General features: G+C 41.1%; 2 protein-coding genes across 5 annotated transcripts in view; one reads left to right on the forward strand and one right to left on the reverse strand.

Annotated features, from left to right (window-relative positions):
- Positions 1–1,351, reverse strand: part of TBCCD1 (TBCC domain containing 1) — a 21,702-nt gene extending 20,351 nt beyond the window's left edge. The window contains exon 1 of one of the 4 annotated variants that reach the window (XM_033403222.2): positions 1,235–1,351. In XM_033403222.2, the coding sequence (XP_033259113.1) occupies positions 1,235–1,263 (29 nt within the window). In that variant the 5' untranslated portion in view covers positions 1,264–1,351. The other 3 variants (XM_033403225.2, XM_033403224.2, XM_033403223.2) reach the window with 3 other exon arrangements.
- A 4,651-nt stretch (positions 1,352–6,002) lies between these two features.
- Positions 6,003–21,250, forward strand: DNAJB11 (DnaJ heat shock protein family (Hsp40) member B11). Its single transcript, XM_033403226.2, has 10 exons — positions 6,003–6,304; positions 8,953–9,109; positions 12,877–12,974; positions 14,754–14,886; positions 16,707–16,849; positions 17,667–17,749; positions 18,428–18,485; positions 19,620–19,731; positions 20,182–20,341; positions 20,800–21,250. Exons 1-10 carry the CDS (start codon positions 6,237–6,239, stop codon positions 20,862–20,864), a joined length of 1,077 nt encoding a protein of 358 aa, XP_033259117.1. The 5' UTR covers positions 6,003–6,236; the 3' UTR covers positions 20,865–21,250.
- The last annotated feature ends 1,357 nt before the right edge of the window (positions 21,251–22,607 follow it).

A 22,607-nucleotide genomic window follows, 5' to 3' on the forward strand; every position in this document is an offset into this window, starting at 1 on the left:
AAATGTTTAAATGTTTTCACTTTTATAAATAATGCTATAATTACCATCTTTCTGCATATTTTCTGCATTATGATTAATTCCCAGAGAAAATTTTCAGATGTGCATTTGTGAAATGAAGTAACTGAGATTTCTGAAGCTCCTGACATATATTACCATTGCTTTCCAAAATGATTATATCAAATTGTTCCATCAATTTGATTATATCAAAATGTTTTATTGCTATTATTATGTTTTGCATTTGACTTTAAGAAAATTGTGCTTTTGGGAATTCTCTGTTCAAAAAGTAATTGACATCAATTGAGTGCTTACTATGTGCCAGGTAGCATTCTAAGTATTTCATGTTCTTCACCTTTCATCCGCACAACCACCTGGAGATACATATGATTATCCCCATTTTCAGATGAGAAAACTGAGGCTTAGAAAAGTTAAGGGACTTACCCAAAGTCACATACTTGAGTTGGCAGAGCCCTGGATTAGAATTCAAGTCTGTCTGACTTGAGAACCGTGTTACTTACAAATGTATTTTAGGAACCCAGTTTTGGGAGACTCTGGAAAATAGGAGTGAATCCAGAAGAGAATGACCAGAATGACTGGCCTTAAATGGAAGGCCACCTAAGGACCAGGTGTAAGGTCATGGAAGCATAAACCCAAAAGAAGGGTGTGAGAGGGTAGATGGCAGCTGTCTTCCAAATTGGGAATGGCTTAACGTCCCTCTGAGTAACACCAGACGATGAAAGTTCTGTGAGGAACATCTTAGTCCGCTCCAAAATGAAAATAGGCTGCTCTGTGAGGTACTGATCCCTGTCCCTGAAGTTAGCAATCAAAAGCCAGAACCTGGGGATGAACCCTCTATTCTAACCACGAAACTAGAGAGGGCTAGAGAGGGATAAATTCGTAAACATAAACTGGGGCTCCTTCCCTCTTCAAGAGCTCCCCTGGGATGCGCTGGGATCCGGCTTATTCAAGCAGGGAGATCGGCGTGAGGCCCAAGGCGGTCCTACCGAGGCTTCGCCGCCACCTCGTCCGCTCTCTGGGGTAGGACGCGGTCCAGGATGCGGCTCTGAGTGGGCCGTCCGAGCGCGCCCCAATCTCACTTCAGGAACCGAGAAGCCCCAGCTGACAGGGCCCGTAGAGGACCCAAGACCTGGCGAGCGCGAAGGCGGCCTCCCCAGCCCGAGCCCGAGGCGTGATGGGCTCCTCCCTCCTTCCCTGGCACCGGCCCGCGCGCGGTTACCTGCGAAGGTAGGGGCCAACTGGCCGCATCTCCCAGCGCGCAGCCGCGCCTCGCCCGCCAGACCGGCCAGCGCCCGCCGCCCACCCACTGCGCAAGCGCGAGGCCTCGCACCACCGAGAGCTGGACGAAAACGTTGCTAGAGCGGCCCGGTACTTCTTCCGCGATTTGGGAAACAGTTGGCTGAGGCTGAGTCCTTGATGCTGGAACGTGGAGCCAGATCCGGCCGCTTTGTGGTGTCGCGCCTTTCTACTCAGGGTATTAGGAAGTTTTCCATTGCTCCACAGAGCTGTGGTCAGCCACTAGCTGCTGGTAAGGTCAGCACGCTTTGATCAGTAACAATAATGATAATGACAGTTTACATTTATAGAATGCTTACTGTGGGCTGGGCACCGATTAAAGCACCTTTACGTATCTTATCTCAGTCTTCCTAAGAGCCCTCTAAGTTAAGTACGTTTGTTTTACTGATGAGGGCTTAGAGAGGTGAAAGTAACACAGAGACCGAGCTAAGACACAAACCCCAGGATGTCTGAAGCGAGAGCCACCAGGGTTAGCTCCTTAACTGTTAGCTTTTCCTACATGTTACCGCCTTCAGGAAGCTTTTTTGGATTTCACCCATCATAGGAACATAACTCCTTCCTCTAAAACTCCATATTATGATTTTTGGTCATTTCCTGCTTTTTTTAAAATTTAATTTATTTTTTATACAGCAGGTTCTTATTAGTCATCAGTTTTGTACACATCAGTGTATACATGTCAATCCCAATCTTCCAATTCACACCACCACCACCCCCCCCCGCGGCTTTACCCCCTTGATGTCCATACGTTTGTTCTCTACATCTGTGTCTCAATTTCTGCCCTGCAAACTGGTTCACCTGTACCATTTTTCTAGATTCTACATATATGCGTTAATATACGATATTTGTTTTTCTCTTTCTGACTTCACTCTGTATGACAGTCTCTAGATCTATCCACGTCTCAACAAATGACCCAATTTCGTTCCTTTTTATGGCTGAGTAATATTCCACTGTATATATGTATCACATCTTCTTTATCCATTTGTCTGTTGATGGGCATTTAGGTTACTTCCATGACCTGGCTATTGTAAATAGTGCTGCAATGAACATTGGGGTGCATGTGTCTTTTTGAATTATGGTTTTCTCTGGGTATATGCCCAGTAATGGGATTGCTGGATCGTATGGTAGTTCTATTTTTAGTTTTTTAAGGAACCTCCATACTGTTCTCCATAGAGAACATTTACATTCCCACCAACACGGCAAGAGGGTTCCCTTTTCTCCACACCCTCTCCAGCATTTGTTGTTTGTACATTTTCTGATGATGCCCATGCTAACTGGTGTGAGGTGATACCTCGTTGTAGTTTTGATTTGCATTTCTCTAATAATTAGTGATGTTGAGCAGCTTTTCATGTGCTTCTTAGCCATCTGTATGTCTTCCCTGGAGAGATGTCTATTTAGGTCTTCTGCCTATTTTTGGATTGGGTTGTTTGTTTTTTTAATATTGAGCTGCATGAGCTGTTTATATATTTTGGAGATTAATCCTTTGTCTGTTGATTCGTTTGCAAATGTTTTCTCCCATTCTGAGGGTTGTCTTTTCGTCTTGTTTATGGTTTCCTTTGCTGTGCAAAAGCTTTTAAGTTTCATTAGGTTCCATTTGTTTATTTTTGTTTTTATTTCCATTACTCTAGGAGATGGATCAAAAAAGATCTTGCTGTGATTTATGTCAAAGAGTGTTCTTCCTATGTTTTCCTCTAAGAGTTTTATAGTGTCTGGTCTTACATTTAGGTCTCTAATCCATTTTGAGTTTATTTTTGTGTATGGTGTTAGGGAGTGTTCTAATTTCATTCTTTTACATGTAGCTGTCCAGTTTTCCCAGCACCACTTATTGAAGAGACTGTCTTTTCTCCATTGTATATCCTTGCCTCCTTTGTCATAGATTAGTTGGCCATAGGTGCGTGGGTTTATCTCTGGTCTTTCTATCTTGTTCCATTGATCTATGTTTCTGTTTTTGTGCCAGTACCATAGTGTCTTGATTACTTTAGCTTTGTCATATAGTCTGAAGTCAGGGAGTCTGATTCCTCCAGCTCCGTTTTTTTCCCTCAAGACTGCTTTGGCTATTCAGGGTCTTTTGTGTCTCCATACAAATTTTAAGATTTTTTGTTCTAGTTACATAAAAAATGCCATTGATAGTTTGATAAGGATTGCATTGAATCTATAGATTGCTTTAGGTAGTATAGTCATTTTCACAATATTGATTCTTCCAATCCAAGAACATGGTATATCTCTCCATCTGTTGGTATCATCTTTAATTTCTTTCATCAGTGTCTTATAGTTTTCTGCATACAGGTCTTTTGTCTCCCTAGGTAGGTTTATTCCTAGGTATTTTATTCTTTTTGTTGCAATGGTAAATGGGAGTGTTTCCTTAATTTCTCTTTCAGATTTTTCATTATTAGTGTATAGGAATGCAAGAGATTTCTGTGCATTAATGTTGTATCCTGCAACTTTTCCAAATTCATTGATCAGCTCTAGTAGTTTTCTGGTGGCATCTTTAGGATTCTGTATGTATAGTATCATGTCATCTGCAAACAGTGACAGTTTTACTTCTTCTTTTCCAATTTGTATTCCTTTTATTTCTTTTTTTTCTCTGATTGCCGTGGCTAGGACTTCCAAAACAATGTTGAATAATAGTGGTGAGAGTGGACATCCTTGTCTTTTTCCTGATGTTAAAGGAAAGGTCATTTCCTGCTTTCTTAGTTCGATTATGGCCTCTCTAGGTATGGGAGATACAAAGGTAAATAAGACCATAAAATGCAATTTAGTTCCTCTTTTATGTGGCCTCTCTCCCCTAGTAGGCATCTTCCTGAAAGCAGTAACCTGGTCTACCTCTTACCTCTGCACTCTGTCTGGCACAGTGCTACGCACTAGGATTACAGCAGTGAACAAAACAGATAAGGTTCTTGCTTTCTTGGAGTGTATATTTTAATAGGGAGAATAGATAATACATTAGGAAAATAAAATAGAATAATTTCAGTTGTTAGTAAGTGTTATGAAATTTGGGGAAAGGGGTGAGTGCCGAATCTGAGCTGAGGCCTGAAGAATAAGAAGCCAGCACACGAAGATCACAGTCAAAGCGACTTTGTCTCTGTCACAAGCTCTGTTCTAGGTTGCTGTTCTAGAGAGCTGTGAACAAAACAGTACAGATTCATGCTTTCATGAAAGTGGCATTCCAGTGTGTGTGAGTGTGGGGGGCAGGGATGGAAATAATAAAATAGCACACTGTAAGAATAGAGACTCAGTAGGGGCTAATTTTGATTGGTTGGTCAGGGAAGTCTGCTATGAGGTGGTGAATTTAAGCTGTTATCTGAGTTTAAAAAGGAGTCACCCATGTTAGGATCTGAGGAAAGAGCGTTTCAGGCAGAGAACAGCTAGAACAAATGCCCTAGGCAGGAATGAGCTTGGTGTATTCAGAAAAGAGAAAAGAAACCACTTTTATTGGAACGTGGTAAGGAGTATACTAGGTGAGGGTACAGATCATATAAGATTTTTGTTCTTTTTCCCCAGCTTTATTGAGAAATAATGTTTCTATAAGCTAGTATAAATATAAAGACTTGGGATCTTATTGCAAGTGCATTGAAAAGCCATTCGAGGCTTTTAAGCAGACAAATTATATGATCTGACATGTTTGTAAAAAATCATGGCAGGGGGAAGGGACGGGGTGAAAAAAAGATACTAAGATATTACGAGTGGAGGCAGGGAGACCAGTTAGGAAGCCCTTGCCAGGTGGGAGATGTTGTGACTTAGCCCAGAGTGGTAGTGGAGATGTAGAATAGTGGACAGATTCAATATATGGTTTAAAGGTAAAGATTTGGATAGGGGATACAGGAGAGAATCAAGGAAGACACCTAAAGTTTTGTAGTGAACAACTAGGTGGTGCAATTACTGAAATGAGCAAAAATGGGGGGGGGAATCCGTTCTCTTCTTAACTGTAATATTTATTGTTCTTTGCGTGCTTACTATGTGCCAGACGCTGTGCTAGACGGTTTACAGATTTTCTCCTACTAAAATTTCACAACACTACCAGTAAATGCTTTGCCTCAGGTTTGTAGATAAAGCAGCTTAGTGTCAGGCTGGGAGCGGGGAGGGAGCATGTTCTCACCGCTAGGAAGTGGTGGAAGCTGAATCCGAACCTAAGTCGGCTTCCAGGGCCACTCCTCATCAGCCTCTTCTTTGCGAAACCGAGACAATTTTCTCCTAGGTTTGTTAGAAGATAAAATATGATCTAAGCTGTGCATCAGCCGTACTGTTGGCGTGGAGTCATTATCCCCGCCCATTTCGCCCACGTCCTTCCACTCCGGCGTACAGCGCCTAGCTCTAGGTGAATGAAATTCCGAGACTCGTAACCAAGATAAAACCTCCCTCCCGCAATTGGTCAGTGCTTGAGGAGGAGCCCCGTGATTGGTGGAGAGTCCAAGGAGGCGGGCGGAGGGAAACTTTGTGTACCGCGATGCCAGCTTTTGGAACCCTTCCCCACCACCAATCTTTACGTAATTTTCTGCGACTAGCAGGTGCCGGGGCTGAGCGGATTCCTGCGGCGGCACGATTCTCTGACGTTTCCCCTTCTAATTGGCCGGGAGCTGCGGCTGTAGTTCCGAAGCCTAACTGGCCGGCCGCACCGCCTCGGAGGTGAAGTGTACTGCGCTGATTGGCTGTGAGGCGCCGGCCGCGTGTGATGTCCCGAGCAGCGATTGGCTCTGGCCCGCTGGGTGCTTCTCTCGCCGGGACTCGGGACTCCCGGGAAGTGGACTGGTAGAGGAGGGGGGCAAGCTAGCTGTCGCTCCCGACTAAGTCGGAGACTCCGGCGTGAGGCGGCCTCTCAGGGCCGGGTGGGCTGGCGAGCCGACGCGGCGGCGGCGGCGGCGGCGGCGGCGGCGGCGGCGGCGGCGGAGGCTGTGAAGAGTGCGGGGGTCAGGGACCCGCACAGAGAGACCATGGCCCCGCAGAACCTGGGCACCTTCTGCCTGTTGCTGCTGTACCTCATCGGGGCCGTGATCGCCGGGTGAGGAACTGGCATCCGCGGGCACGGGGCCCTTAAGTCAGTCTTGGCTGGGGAGGGGGCTTGAGGGAGGAGGGGGCATTGTCAGACTGGGGGAGTGGAGAGGGGCGTTGCTATGGTGAGGCGGTGGAGCGGAGGAATGGTAGCGTGGGCCAGGCTTGTGGGGTGCAGAGGAGAGCAGAGGGTGATACGGGTGAGAGGGGCTTAGACCCAGAAGACCTAGAGCTAGATTTGCCTAGAGAAGTGAGGGTTGGATGCAGTGCCAAAAGCAACGTGGTGTGAGGGGGCTGCTGAGCTGGAGAAGAGGACGATGCAGTGTTGAGCCTGCAACAAGCCATTGGGCGGACATTAAGTGGGTGGGTTATGATGCCAGGCCAAGTGAGGAAGTGGGGAGGACAGGTTAGGGAGGCCATGCTGGGATTGAAGGAAGTTGGATTGAGGGAGCAAGGCAGACCCTTGGGAGAGCCCTTGTACTTCTCAGCTTCTTGAGATGCTGAGCCTGAGTTGTCATCATGCCTCACTGTCTCTCCATGGAGCATTCTTAGGAAGCTGAATGGTATTACGAGCGGGGAAAAAACATTTCCACTACTACACCAATAGGTGGTAGACTGGGATTCTAGCCCACCCCCCCACCCCCACCCCACTTACGAATTATGTGACCTTGAAGGAACATTTCAATTCTCATCTGTGACATGAGGATGATAATGTGCCACCTGTTTGAAGGAAGTAGGACCACCTGAACTCTTGAGATTCTCCGGCCTTTAATAAGATCTACTATCGTATAGGCCTGCTGACCACAGGGTATGATATGCCAGGCTCATATTTTAGAATGTGGGGAATAGTAAAGTCTTAGCTTTTGACAAATTTATAGGTTGCTCTGAATGTAGAAAGCACTACCTAGCAGAGCTTTAAACTTTAAGTACTTGTTATTCTCTTAAAAGTTTGTTCCCAGTGCATATATGCTTCAGCTTTGTTGGGGTTTTTTTCTTGTGAAACATATTAAATTTCTGAAAAAATTAACTTCTCCTAGGTAATGCTTTATTGGGTTTTTTAACATGTTTTTTGTTAGTACTTTTTGCACTTAAAGGAATAGGTACCTTAAATTGCTTAAACAAGATGTCAGGATAAATACTGTTAGTACTGTAGCTATAAACTTCAGTTTTTCCTAAAGGATTCTCTTGGGAACCGTCATGTTGATGCTGAGTTATGCCAGCCATGTTTTCCCTGTATTTTTCTCAGCTGTTACTTAACCATTTTTATATTAAGTATATCCTAAGCCTCATTTTTTATATAGCTAGCTCTTTTGTCATTAACATTAGTGAAACTTTTGATTTATTTAGTTCTTGTCTCAAGAGATGTCAAGTTTTTGCAGATTTTGGGGGTGTGGCGATAAAGCACCTAAATAATCCTCATGGAACCCCTTGTCAGTGATAGTTTTTAAAATTTATACATAAAATGATTAAATGATTTTCCTGAAGTGTGACTAAGAGCTTATGAAATACACTTTTTTAAAAAGTTCTGTCATATATTACGTGGCTCTTGATACCCCAATGCATTTTTCCGCACTGCATTTTAAAATTACCATCATTACTACATCATCTCCCTGTGAACAACTTTCCCATCCCTTTGGTTGAGAGAATGCATTTTCAGAGTAATTTCTGCTGGCTAAGGTGACTCTGGCAAAATGAATAGACTTTTGTAAGCATGCTTATTTATTCATTTCATTCAACGAATATTTATTGGTGTCTTCTATGGGCTGGCTATGGTCCCTACCCTAAAAGTTTGTTAGTCTTATTCTGTCTTCCCATTGGCCCTTCCTGCAAAGATTCCCTTTACAATTAATTTGGTTCCAACATAGTTCCTGGCAAGGAGGTCAGTGGATCTCCACTTTATCTCCTAGCTCATGCCATGTACATATTTGCAGCTGCTGGGACTTATAGGCGCCTGCATATGGGTTCCAGCAGCTGTCTCTAATTAAGACTTGACCTAGACAAACTAGTATAACCACTAGTAATGACTGCAAAATTGAAATTTTCTCTCTCAGCAAAAAACTCCACAACTCATCCATTCAAATGGGTGTTATTCTCTCTTCAAGCTTTTTATTTGGGCTTTGACTTAACCTCTGTGTTAACCTCTGAAGTTAACTTCAGTCACTTCATCTTTAACACTCCAAGAGTGCTACTGTTAGAACATTTCTGTGACATAATCTTTTTGAACAAAGAAATTCATCCTTTGAGATTGACCTTTGGAAACAGTCAGAAGTCATTTGAAGTCAATAATAGGGGAGAAAAAAGAGAGTCAATTTGAGTATACAGTTCTTGGTTGAAAATGATGTGTGACCATAAAATAAGAAAATGACTTTCTTGACTAAAGGTAGTTCTAAGAGAAAAATGCCAGAGATATTTTGAATAATTCTAGTATTGTTCAAAAAGTACATAGCCTCTCATTGTGATTACTTCAATATGAGACTCATTACAAATTCTGGTGTGTTCTCTTTTTAGTCATTCTTTTTCGTATGTCACGTGGGTACCTTCATTTTCCTACCTCTTTGCTCAGACACAAACCTAAATTGAAAGGAAAAAATTTCACTTTTAAAAATGTAATGTATTAACTCTTCAATGAAATATCTTCTCCCTCTCCCCCATCCTCAGGCGAGATTTCTATAAGATCTTAGGGGTGCCTCGCAGTGCCTCTATAAAGGATATTAAAAAGGCCTACAGGAAACTAGCCCTGCAGCTTCATCCTGACCGGAATCCTGATGATCCTCGAGCGCAGGAGAAATTCCAGGATCTGGGTGCTGCTTATGAGGTGAGTCAGGAAAAGGATAAAGTGTGAATAAAACCTACAGATACGGAAAAAACCATGTAATGCTGAGTAACACTCCCATTTTTTAAGTCACTTTAAAAAAAAAAATTGACAATAGATAAAAGTAGCAGTTGATGCTGTATTGTACATTAATGTTAGTAGGTGCTACTTCCTGCCCTTTTCATTTCAGTATTTGTCTTATTAAGGAGAGTAATGTTGAAAAAGACGAATGAAAGAAAATAGGATCGGTAGGTTAATACGTAGATTGATGATCAATCAACCCGTTTGAGAGTTGGAGCCAGAAACAGAAATAAAATCTAAATGAGGATTGCAAATCCACATGTGCCCATGTGGATCAGGCAGATAACATTCAGGGCAGGTATAAGATAAAACAGGAGAGTGGATATTCTACCTCCATGTTAGGAATCAGTAGCGATTGAAGAGGACTGTGACAAGCTGAAGACTTCTTGCCCCATTTCAAGGGAACAGCTGTTATTCAACACCAGCCAGTTTTTGCCATATACAGATGCAAACACTGTTTGCACACCGTGGCCAGATCATTTAATTTTTCAAGAGGAGTGGAAATCCTGATTTTTTGGTAAATTCTCCTGGTTGTAAAATGTGGGTAACTAATTCAATTTAAAATTTTCTTTTTCGTGCAAATCAAAGAAAACACAGCTATAGTTTGAATTTGCAACCTGTAATCTAGAGGTCAAAATACTTTCATGTGTATCATCTCATTTAATCTTCATTAGGACATCTTGAGATATAGTAGAGCTGGACATATTCTTATTACCATTTAAAAAAAATTTTTTAACAACACAGAGGAATATTTACTGAATGTTTAATAATCTTTTTACTATTTGAAAAACCATTATACACAGAACCTTTCAACATGGTGGTGAAAAAATTTTACAAATAAGTCACTGATAATCTTTCATATGTATTAATTTAGGAGTTAGCTGTTTTGTGTGTGTTGCAATTCACCTTTCCCCTAGAAATAGAATACTATTATTCTGTGGTTATACTTTTTCTTTTCAGCTTTATTGAGATATAATTGACAAATAAAATTGTAAGATATTTAGAGGATATATTGTGATTACTTGGTACACATATACATTGTGAAAGGATTTCACCCATCTAGTTAATCCATCACCTCATATATTTATTGTTTTGGTGAGAACATTTAAGCTCTGCTTTCTTAGCAAATTTCAGTTATACAATACAGTGTTATCAATTCTAGTCACCATTTATTCACATTTTCTAAAAGGGCACAGAAAAAAATAATTTGACTCCAAAAGTCAGAGAGCTACAACTTCTGAATTCAAATTAAATCCCTGTATAATGAGAAGACTGAAAACAAATCTGAAAAATATTTTAGTGGAAAAAACCCAGAAGGAAGGGATCCCAAGGCCTCCTAGGTTAAAGAAGTGAATGAACCAAAACAGTGACTTATATACCCAGGTGAAACCTAGAACTAATGGGGTTTCCCTTTCTTCTCTCAACACCTGTAGGACCAAAGTTCCTAACCTCGGGCCCACAAATAAACTTGAGAGGGTTGGTGGACCCTCCTAAATTACTGTATGTAACATTTTCTTTCTCATTGATAATATGGATTCCATATTTCACACTGTGTTTCCCATGAGTATTCCCATTGCTTGCTAGGAACCCAATAATCAAAAATATTTTCTGGGGAAGCTGTTGCTAAGAATTTACCGTGCTCTTTAAAAACCCTACCATGTTCTTTAGCCATGACCTAGGCAAGGCTATACATAGATCATTCATGATATTGCCGTTTAACTCTTAAGAACCTTTCTGGTCACTAGTTCACATTTTCTTTTTTCTTTGTATCATTCACTTGATTGCCTGCCTTTGGTCCTTAGATAAATTAGTGTTCACAAATCAGAATCCCAGTAAAGTTGAAGAGTCTTGTGAATACAAATCTGTCTTCTCTACTGAGCTGGGATTACTACTGGCATTTTAATTAGTTGGGACTCTGGTTGGTTGGCCAATCAACTAAGAAACTCCTTTTTTTCTTTTAATAATAAAAGTTTCCAAGACTATGGAATAAAGTTGCATTCCTTAGACAGAAGAAAAGTGAGGAGTAAGTGAACGGTAATAGATAACTTTAAGAGTAATTTGGGGGTAATTATTACAGAAGCCTCCTATGTCCAAAAAGAAGCTGACTTAAAAAAATAGTCTTTGTTTTGGGGTTTTGAAGTGGTGTTTCTTATGGACCCGAATGTGGGGTTCATTTCTTTGCCAAGACAGGAACAGAGAAGTAGACTTGAAAGTGAAAATATTGGAAATCCAGATCACATAATAATGAGTTTTGTTTTGTTTTGTTTGTTTTTAAAGTTAACTCTGCCCGTTTCTACTTCCCCAAAGTGGCTATTTTTTTAGGATATTTACCAAACTATTTTTTTCTCACCTGGTCTATCACAGTGGCTTTAGTTGAGTACTCTGGTCCCTTCTAGACTAACCCATTTGTCTTTGCTTTTAAGAATGCTCACTCTCTTGTACACTGAGTTTCTTTTTATCCTTCTAAATGTATCTTAAATGTTAGTAGATTTTTGCTGTGGCACCTTACACATCATTCAGGCCCTGAGCCAAAAGTGTGTCCTATTTACATACGCCAGTTAGATCTTCCCTTTCTTTTGCTGAGTCAACAAGCCCCAGCTACTTCCAACCTCACATTTCCTGAGCCAACACAAGTATGGGTTTGAAATAACTTTCTCCTTCAGTCTGCTATCTAAATAGACATTTAAGAATATCAAATAACATAAAGTTATTCAATTTTCAAAGTTATATGTGTGCATATATTTCAGAATGCTCTAAGTAAATGGGAAGCTTTTTTTTTGGGAGGGCAAATTTTGAAGAACATCGAAGCTTATTTTGTTTTACATTCTTTAGTTCTATATATGGAATGGTCCCAATGAGAAAGCATATACCTGTGACTGAGTATGTAGTTTTCTAAAACCATTAAAACCTCAGAAAGTCTTTTCAAGTTGTGAAATTGAGCTTGAGCGTCCTTCATAGAGCAGTGTCCCTTTTCACTCCTTGCAGTTCAAACTCAGGAGGTTATGAGCTGTGTGTGGCAGACAGCATTCTTCCACAAATGGATTTCTACGTGAATCAAAAGAATGAAAAGGGAATATGAAAATATTGCAGTGTAGAGCTTTCTGGAGACCTGTCATTGGAGTCCCTTGACTTACCGGTCTCTTCATGTGTGTGTGGTAGAGGGGTGCAGGGGTTATGGTATAGATGTGTAGGGCTGAGCAAACTTGACGGCTGTCCTAATTTACTGCTTCTGTGACTAATGACAGTCTGTCATAGTCGTGTCCTAGTTTATAGTTTAGAGAGAGAATATAACATAGTGGTTAACAGCCTAAACACTGGAGTCAAACTACATGGGAAGTAAACCTGAGGAATTCATCTCACCTCTTCCTGTTACTGCCCTCACATTCATAGCCATGTCGCTAATCTCCAGCATGATATTTATGTGGCTAGGTGAGTTTTGATAAATTTAAATTAAAAACATGAATGGAGCATTGTGGAAAGTTACAAAATGAGCACTGATCAAAGAATTTAGTCTGATAAAGAAAATAACTTTATAAACATGCCTTAATACCATACATAATGAAAACTGAATTCCACTAAAATTTTACACACAGTATCAGAGTTTAAAAAAACAAAAACATAAATGTGAATTCACCTTACCTGAATATTACCAACTCATAATCTTTTCTTCCACTGGCTTTTGCCCCCAGGTTCTGTCAGATAGTGAGAAACGGAAACAATATGATACTTATGGTGAAGAAGGATTAAAAGATGGGCATCAGAGCTCCCATGGAGACATTTTTTCACAGTAAGTAATTTATCTATCTGCAGGGTATTAGTGTCTGAGAATGGATCACTTAGTGATTATTAAAGAATTATCCTTGCTCCCTTGTTCAGAAGCTTTCGATGAAGAGTACAACTCAACTGATCCTTGACCAAGAGGTCATTCGTCATCCTTTCTGTGGGAATATACTCCTCTATTTTCACAAAGCTCCAGAAAAGACAGGTGGCACTAAAAGGGATGTCCATCTAGGCAACCATATCAATTAAATCAACCTGACTGTGTTGGGGGGGGTATATGTTGGAAACCAGTTCATTGTATCTCCTTGCTGTCTTAGAATCTGCAAACCACTTAATGAGCAAAGGTAATTCTTACAAGCGGAGAGAGAAATTCCTACTCTCATACCCAAAACTGACTCTTCATTCTATCCACAAGAGAGGGATGGTTATGATAATCAGCATTGTTGGAAGGAGTTGGGTTAGAGGCTCTTCATCCCTTGCTGGGCCCAGCTTTCTGGGAGTGCTGAGAGGCTGGAATAATAAACATCTTTCCTTCCCGCTCTTTGAGCCCCTCTTTGTTGAGCATTTGAATTTTCATATGTCCTGATGATGCATAAATAGGAGATCTTGATCTGGGGTTTCAAGTCAAGTTATAAATAAAAAGATGTTTGAATATGCATTTCTATGGGGAGAGGATGCATTGCTTTCTTCAGATTCTCTTCAGATTCTTCAGATTCTCAAAGAGAATTTTCTTTAGATTCTCAGATTTCTTCAGATTTGTGAATGCTTCCCCAAAAGAAGTAAGAATCACTGTTGCTACAACAGCTTCCCTCATTTAGTGTTTGGGGGTGACAGTAGATTTTCAGGACTTAGGACGATGTGCGAGTAATATTATTAGGAAATCTTTCTCTTCCCCAGGATTGATTTGGCTGCTTTAGCCTACCAGGGAAGTGTCCTGTTTGAACCCCTTAGCAGTTAGAAGTGATACCCAGGGATGCCAGAAAGAAAAAAGGCTCTGCCCTTGCTCCTTCCCCACCAAAATCCTCCCTCTCTGCTTTTATTTAAGATTCAGGGAATCCATTCACCAAGATTGGGTTTTGTTTTTGTATTTTGGAGGGATTGGGGTTGTTGTATATTTGTCATCACTATGCTAACATCTGAGGCTCTTAATAACCAAAACTTAACATCAAGATTAGAACTCCTATGCAATTGAAGGTCACTGTTTATAGTAATCTCAAAGTGACGCTTCTGTTACTTAACAAATTAATTTTGGTCTTATGAGACCAGAACTTCCTTTTCTGTAAGATCCAGAGTTTTACTAAGGCTGATGCTTTTTTAGTTTAATTATGTTTCCAAGATTCTTGTACAAAGCAGTAGCTTGTTTCAGCAAAGTTAGTTTCTAAAAAAGCATGTAAAGGTGAACACTACAAATGTCCAAAATTACCATTAGGTTTGGCAATACATGAATTTATATAGACTATACCCTTTCTCTCTGTCTCCATTATATCCTGATATTTGTCAGTATTGAGAGAGATTATTTTTTCATTGATTAAGAATTCATTGGCATACTGTATACACTGTACTGTGTGTCTGGACAATATTAAAAAGTAAATTTTTTTGTAATAGGGGCAATATAGTTGACATTATATAAATTAAAAATTGTGTATGATGTATGACTCCAATGTATTAAAATGTCTTTCAGTTTTGCTCACTGGTGGGACACAATATTTTATCAATGTGAAGAAAACTAAAATTGTAAGAGGTGAACTCTGATTTCTTTTCACGATGATTTTACACTTACCAACAGCTTCTTTGGAGATTTTGGTTTCATGTTTGGAGGAACCCCTCGTCAGCAAGACAGAAATATTCCAAGAGGAAGTGATATTATTGTAGATCTAGAAGTCACTTTGGAAGAAGTATATGCAGGAAATTTTGTAGAAGTAAGTCCAAACTATACAGCTATTCATATTGACTCCCAGAATGTGTTCTTATGACTAAAAACAAGAGGTTTCTACGTACCTTCTCTGTCTTTTAGGGGGTGGGGAGGTGTATAGAATTGAATTAATCATAATTCTTGGTTCATGATATGCTGTTATTATTTCATGAACTCATCACTCAGCCCAAGCACTAAATAAAACAATACCAGGAGTTATATCTACCTACATGCTACTTCCCTATTCCATTCACTTGCCTCCTTTCCCAGGTAACTGTCTAATATGTTGAGTTTTGTCTTTATTGTTCCCTTGCCACTCGTGTTTGTTTGTTTTATTACATATATAGGAATACCTGAATAATATATTGTTTACTTTCACTGTTTTTGACTTTGTAAAAATGATATCATACTATACATTATCTTCTGAGACTGGCCTTTTTTACTCACTCTTAATATTGTCAGAATTCATCCATGTTCTTGCTTATAGCTATAATTCTGCTGAAGACAATTTCATTGTGACCACATTGCATCAATAGGCATGTAGGTTACCTCCACTTTTTTTCAATTCCAAGCTGTGCTTTTAGGAAGTCTTGTACATATATCCAGGTAAAAATATTAATTTCCCATGTTCCCTTGCAGACCTGTTGTCTGTCATCATTGCTAATACATAATGTGCATCACTCTTTGCAGTTGGCATGCTCCTAAACAAATTCCTTTTTAATCTAATTATTGTAAAGGATGTATATGACCTTGCTATTTAAATGCCCCCATGGTAAGTTCTTTTTAAGAAAAAATTACCTTGAGAGAGCATAGTGATTAAAAGCACAGAGATTGGAGCTAGACTGCCTGGTTTAGGATCCTGGCTCTACCATACATTGGTTATGTGACCTTGGTCGTATTACTGAGCCTTTCTGTGCTTTCATTCTTTCCTCTGTAAAATGGAGATAATAGCAGCATCTACCTCATAAAGCTGCTATGAGGATTAAATGAGTTCATAAATATATGTGATTAGGGCCTTGCTTGGCACATACTAAGTGCTATAAAGTGTTGGCTCTAATGATTGTTATTGTTATTTATTCCGTTGACCTGGGCTTTCATATGTTCGTAGGCATCGAGGGATTTTTCTCCAGGCATTCATGTCATCTCACTGCATGAGCACGTGCCCTGTGATTAGTAGGTGTCTGACTAAACAGGCAAAATCAAGAGTACATTTCTTCATAGATTTTAGCTTCTAGTGATTTAGAGGGATCAGAATGTTTACTTGCAGTCGGCTACAAGGAGATGATCGTTGTGTCTTTTCTTACGGGTTAGAGTGTCTGAATCGAGACAGCACTGGAAAACACTGCCAGATTGAGTTGCCTGAAACAAGGAAGTGTTTTCATGAGGTTAATCATGACTAATCCTGGGGTGGGAGCCACAAACCAGCTTTTGAAGGCTGTGGTTGTTCTTCAGGGCTTACGCTTTACACAGCTCAGATTTCTCAAGAGATAGTAATTCTGTGCACTACTTTAACTCAGTAGTATTTTGTCATGGCTTAGAAAAGGTGATTCCATGCATACTATCTTTCAGTTCTCTTCTTTCTTACCCTCCTCTCTCTTCTCCAACTTTAGAATTTGAGTCAGTTAAAGATCCATTTGCTCAACTCCTATGTGGGAGCTGACTTGTAACTCCTCCAAGACTTCTCTCAGCTGTGGGTCTCCCTGAGGGATGGCTTGGGAGAGAAGGGGAAGTGCCAACCCCGGCAGGTGCGCAGAGTCCCGATCTGGTGAGGAAACCAAAGGCTGTGGGACACAAGAGAGAAGCTGATCCTGTGTGTATACTTGCTAGGTGGTTAGAAACAAACCCGTGGCAAGGCAGGCCCCTGGCAAACGGAAGTGCAACTGCAGGCAGGAGATGCGGACCACCCAGCTGGGCCCCGGCCGCTTCCAGATGACCCAGGAGGTGGTCTGCGACGAGTGCCCGAATGTCAAGTGAGTGCAAGCACCTTCTTTGCTCTGCCAAGGGACACTTTAATCATCTCATTTGTCTAATAAAATGCCAATGGTCCATACCTAGATTTTTTTTTTCCCTCCCTCTCCCCCATCCTTCTCTCTCTCCCTCATGTTCTGCCAGAGGATAGAGCAAAGAAATGTACAGTTTAATTTTTTCTGAAAGTATCTATTAAGAATATCTCCTTTTATGTTTATGAACTAATAAGCAGTGCCCTTTATTTCTGAATATACTTAACAAAAATGTTGATATTTTTCCGTTTTCCTACTTGGAATGTTTCCTTTTTCCTACTTGGAATATTTAGAGCAATCTTATGTGTACAGCTAACATTTCAGATTAGAGAAGTACTATTTGCTGATTTATGTTATAAATACAACTGTTTAATTGAACCTTCAATTGTATATATTAAAACTAGCTCAGTTATTTGTGGGATCAGTGAAAAAAATCAAATAGGATAAACTCTTCTGTTAGATTTTCTGATAAACATGCTGCTGTCCTTTCAGGTGCACATTTATGTAAGTGCGAGTAGTTTTCTCTGTTACTGATCACTCACTTCAAGGCAATCAGTCTACTGCAGGCTTTTTTGGAGTCAGCAGTCGCATGGTTGTGATATATAGTAGCTTTGCCCTGGCTTTTGGCAGGTGGAAGGTGTAAATGGATATCAGGTGGTTTTGTCATTTAGGGATACAGGATAGTCTTCCAAGAGAAAAGGTCTGATTGAGTAGATAAAACTTTATTATCTGTATCTGGGGTTTGGTTTATATTTTCTTTTTTTCTTTTAAATGCTCTTTGTCTCAGACTAGTGAATGAAGAACGAACACTGGAGGTGGAAATTGAACCTGGGGTGAGAGATGGCATGGAGTACCCCTTTATTGGAGAAGGTGAAATATTGATATTGATGTTTTATTATTGTAACTTTATGCTCTCGCCTGCTTATGAGCACCTCCCACCCCCACCTCACCCCATACCTCGTGGCCACCTAGTAAATGCATATATCATTTCCAACACACTTCAGTCAGTTTTAGAACACAGAAAGCCTTTTTATGACCATCCTTAAGCATCCTGGCTGGTCCACTTAAGCAGTAGCATTACTGTTTATCCTTTGACTATCATGGCTAAAAGTTACTGTCAAGTAGCCTAAGTTAGGTCAAAGTTTAAATGTTCAGAACTTAATGGATTAATTTTAACTCAGCAATGAAAGAAGTTATGTAACTCTAGTTGGCATTAATAAGATGCTCCCAGACCTCACTTAGGGGTTAAATTTAAATCTCTAGAAGAAAAATAGCTTTAAAACATCAGATTCAGGAGACCAGTGAATCATTCCTTGTTTAGGAAGTAGGTCAAGTTATTTATTGCTGTGTCTGAGTCCCAGGTGATCCTCACTAATAATCTGAGACTTGACATAACCAGGTAGACACAGACACGCTGCTCTCACAGATAGGCTTGACAGTCAAAGCCTAAGGTAGTGGCTTTAGAAAATTCTCTCAGCTGCTAAATAGATTTGCAGCGTTCAACTTGCGTGGCTTACAGTGTGCTGTAATCTCTTCTCTTCTGACAAGGTGAGCCTCATGTGGATGGAGAGCCAGGAGACTTACGGTTCCGAATCAAAGTTGTCAAGTAAGTAATCTCAGTTTAGAGGCCTTCTCTTTAGCCCTTGCTTTTCAGAGGAGTCAGGTTAAAGAAATATGGGTAGCCACCAGGGCACTTCCAGACTTTTTCCTCTGTTTCATGCCCTTAATACCCTAAATATGTAACTCTACAGCCATACTGAAAATTTGGGGTTGGAGCCTAGGATTGAGTCCATTTATTTATTTACTCAGGACTTCCAAGTCCAAAAGATGTTGGGAGGAAAGCATCGATATTATGAGTAAGGAGCTGTGAAAGAGAGGCAGACAAGGAGACCAGAGATTTTAACTGAGGAAATACGGCCCCATACAAGAATGGGAGACTTTTCCATAGAAAGGGGCTTCTGTGACATGATCTGCAGCTGCTGGGCAGCTTCTCTGGTTGGCTTCTCTTCAACGTGCAGTTCTACTTACATAAGAATTTTACCTGGGACTCAGGCTTTCTTGTTTATCACTTGTCTCTTGTTACCACTTTGGAAACCAGTGATACCTCTGTTTCTAAGGATTCATTGAAACAAGGTTCCCACCCAAATATGGAGAAATGGGCCCCCAGTGCCAAGGACTTTTTTCCCTCATAGCACTCTTTAATCTCGGTGATCTTTCCCCAACCTTTCTCACCTACCTTGTCTTTCCCATCACTTCCCAGAGAAACTGGCACATGTACTATTCCCTGAATAAACCTGGTACCTTCTCAAGTCCTTATCTTTGCCAGAATTCCCTCTTGCCCTATCCCCACCCTCCCCTGCGCCCACCTTATTTGCAGCTTCAGAGCTGATCGGGCCTTACAAGCCCAGCTCTAGAAGCCCCCCAGGACCCGTCCCTGATGCCCTTCTCCCCCAGTCCCACAGCCAGAAGTTGTCCTTCTCTCTTTTCCATAATCTAGTTACTTGTATTTTAATTACGTGCTTTGACTTCTGCTGATTGTAAGCTCCTTAAGATTAGGGTTTAATAAATCTTAGGCTACTTTACAGTCTTGATTAATACTATACACGAAGGAGTGTCTAATAAATGCCTATTTCTTGAAAGAGTGGCATTCATCCTTTTCCATGATTTTTCTAAAAACTTTTTGAACTCTTCCCAAAGAGAGACTTTGGAAGTTAATGATCTTTACCTTGTTCTGTTCTAGGCACCCAATATTTGAAAGGCGAGGAGATGACTTGTACACAAACGTGACAGTCTCCCTCGTGGAGTCTCTGGTGGGCTTCGATATGGATATTGCTCACTTGGATGGTCACAAGGTAAGCAAACCAGTTCTCCCACTTCCTGTCCTTTTAAAGCCTTCACATGGCTGCTGTTGAGGTTACTTCAGCCACTTCAGTCATTTGGAGCCACGGGAACTAAGTGCTCAGGCTTTGTCCTGTCATCTTTCCTCACTCTGCTGCTGAACGTGTAGCAGTAACAACGCCACAGACCCCTCAGCTACTCAGGTGATTGCACAGCCTTTGGCAGTCTCGTCTTTACAGTCTCCGTTGGTAAAAGCCTTACTTTTTTACGTGTTTCGTTTTTCTTTTTCTTTTTGAAAACCTTCTCTTTCTTTGGCTCACACTGTCCTAATGATGTTTCCCCTGCCCCTTCATCCTGCTGCTCTGAGCCATGACATGGGCTCTGGGCGCCAGTACTCACTGGAAGCTGTGTGTTGTGCTTCGAGAGTACCAGTCCTGCTCCAGTCCATCCCCTTTGCTTTCCAGGTACATATTTCCCGGGATAAGATCACCAGACCAGGAGCCAAGCTATGGAAGAAAGGGGAAGGGCTCCCCAACTTTGACAACAACAACATCAAGGGCTCTTTGATAATCACTTTTGATGTGGATTTTCCAAAAGAACAGTTATCAGAGGAAGCAAGAGAAGGTGAGGGTATAATGTTTACTGTTCAAGGAAAGACGAGGTCTACATTAGAAGGATTAGAGGCTTAGTGGTGAAGTCTGCAATGACTGATTGAGAAGAGGGCCCAGTCAGTGGGTCCTAAGTAAAAAGGAAAAGGTGAGAGAGGTCAAAACTGGAAAGAGGACAAAGAAGAAGGAATGGAAGACAGCCAAAGAGCTTTCTGTCCATTTCAATTGCCTCTTATCGGATTTTGTGGGATGTATGTGTGGTATGTGTGCCTGAGACACAAAGACAGGGGCTCACCTTGGACGTGCATGTATGGGTATCCACATGCGATAAAGTTAGACATTGGTAGTTACTTGTTTAATTCAGATCCCTGGTTGTCATAAGGCCTTTTGTGAGCCTCCCCATGACACATGCTCTTCAAACTCTGGGGAAGTCACTTTTTTGTTAACGGAGTCATTTGTTTGTTCTTTCCTCAGGTATCAAACAGCTGCTGAATCAAGGGTCAGTGCAGAAGGTATACAATGGACTGCAAGGATATTAAGAGCGAATAAAATTGGACTTTGTTTTAAAAATAAGTGAATCAGCGATATTTATTATCTGCAGGGTTTTTTGTTTTTGTTCTCATTTTCAATATGCAAGTTTGGTTTAATTTTTTTTTCTTCTAATGATCGTCATGAAATGAATAAGAGGGCTTAAGAATTTGTCCATTCGTGTTGAGAAAAGAATGACCAGCAAAAGGTTTAATAATACCTCTCCCTTTGGGGATTTATGTCTGGTGCTGCCGCCTGAGTTTCAAGAATTAAAGCTGCAAGAGGACTCCAGGAGCAAAAGACACAGTATAAAGGGTTGGAGTTAATTGTTAGCTATTTCATTCGAAATGCCAACTGGAGAAGTCTGTTTTTAAATACAATTTTGTTGTTAATTTTTTCTTGACTCCTGTTTCTTGTTGGTGTAGTTACCCTGTTGTCTCTTCCATCTCCATTTTGGTCATTTTTCCTTGATCAGCCTCGCTTCCCTCCTAGGGGCCTGTGAGCTAGCTGGGTTTTCCTCCCATCAAGCAAGATGAATGCACAAACCTGTGGAAGAGTGATGAAGATCCAGTCCCTGTACCCAGTTAAACACACATGGCACTTTCTAGAAAGGAGCCTGAAGAAAATTAGAGATTGGAGTAGGTGAAACAAGGTCACACAACCACCTAATTGTCCTTGAGAAAGTATATTCCCTCTCATTTAATTTGGGAATAATCAAATCTGACATGGAAACTTTACTGTTTAGAAAGCACTTTTCATGTATCCAATCTCAGTTGACCTCATGTTTGAAAAGTCTATGGCTTGTGTTAGGAACTAGGATTATTGTCGGCCCTAGAAAATGAATTTGAAGCAGTAGAGTTGCATGTTGTATTTGCTTCTCCCAGTGGAACCTAATTCAGGTGGTATGTGACATCAATATATTTGACTTTGTAACCTCCTTCCCTTTTCTACATTATACAGTCAAATTACATTCTTTGTGTTACTTTAGCTAGTGAATGTTTCAATGTTGTTGAACAACTGCTGTTGCAGAGTGTTTGTGGAGCTGCCTTCTAGCCATCAGTTTGGTTCCAGCAACATTCCCACCTTTGGCTATACAGCAGCCAATGCTGCTATTGCCTTTTCATTTATTTTGCCCTGTTTTATAAAAATTAGGGGAAAGGCGGTGGGGAGGAAAGTTCATCCATTTAGAACAGTTAAGAACAAGCACACCAGGACTTCCCTGGTGACACTGGTTAAGAATCCTCCTGCCAATGCAGGTTACGTGGGTTCGAGCCCTGGTCTGGGAAGATCCCAAATGCCATGGAGCAACTAAGCCCTTGGGCCACAACTACTGAGCCTGTGCTCTAGAGCACACGAGCCACAACTGCTGAGCCCGCGTGCCACAACTACTGAAGCCCACACGCCTAGAGCCCGTGCTTTGCAGCAAGAGAAGCCACTGCAACGAGAAGCCCGTGCATCGCGACGAAGAGTAGCCCCCGCTCGCCGCAACTAGAGAAAAGCCCGTGCGCAGCAACAAAGACCCAACGCAGCCAAAAATAAATTAAAAAAAGAAAAAACGCACCTTTTAACCTCAATCAGACACTATTTTTTAAAAATTTACCTATTTGTTTTTATTTTTGGCTGTGTTGGGTCTTCGTTGCTGTGCGCAGGCTCTTTCTCTAGTTGTGGCGAGCGGGGGCTGCTCTTTGCTGTGGTGTGCGGGCTTCTCATTGTGGTGGCTTCTCTTGTGGAGTGCGGGCTTTAGGCACGTGGGC

The sequence above is a fragment of the Orcinus orca genome, chromosome 5 (assembly GCF_937001465.1).
Source record: "Orcinus orca chromosome 5, mOrcOrc1.1, whole genome shotgun sequence".
In the NCBI taxonomy this organism is placed as follows: Eukaryota; Metazoa; Chordata; class Mammalia; order Artiodactyla; family Delphinidae; genus Orcinus; species Orcinus orca.

Coding starts and splice junctions, on each gene's coding strand:
- DNAJB11 (XM_033403226.2), top strand. CDS start 6,237: ATGGCCCCGCAGAACCTGGGCACCTTCTGCCTGTTGCTGCTGTACCTC. Junction 18,486..19,619: donor TTCCGAATCAAAGTTGTCAA/GTAAGTAATCTC, acceptor GTTCTGTTCTAG/GCACCCAATATTTGAAAGGC. Junction 19,732..20,181: donor CTCACTTGGATGGTCACAAG/GTAAGCAAACCA, acceptor TTTGCTTTCCAG/GTACATATTTCCCGGGATAA.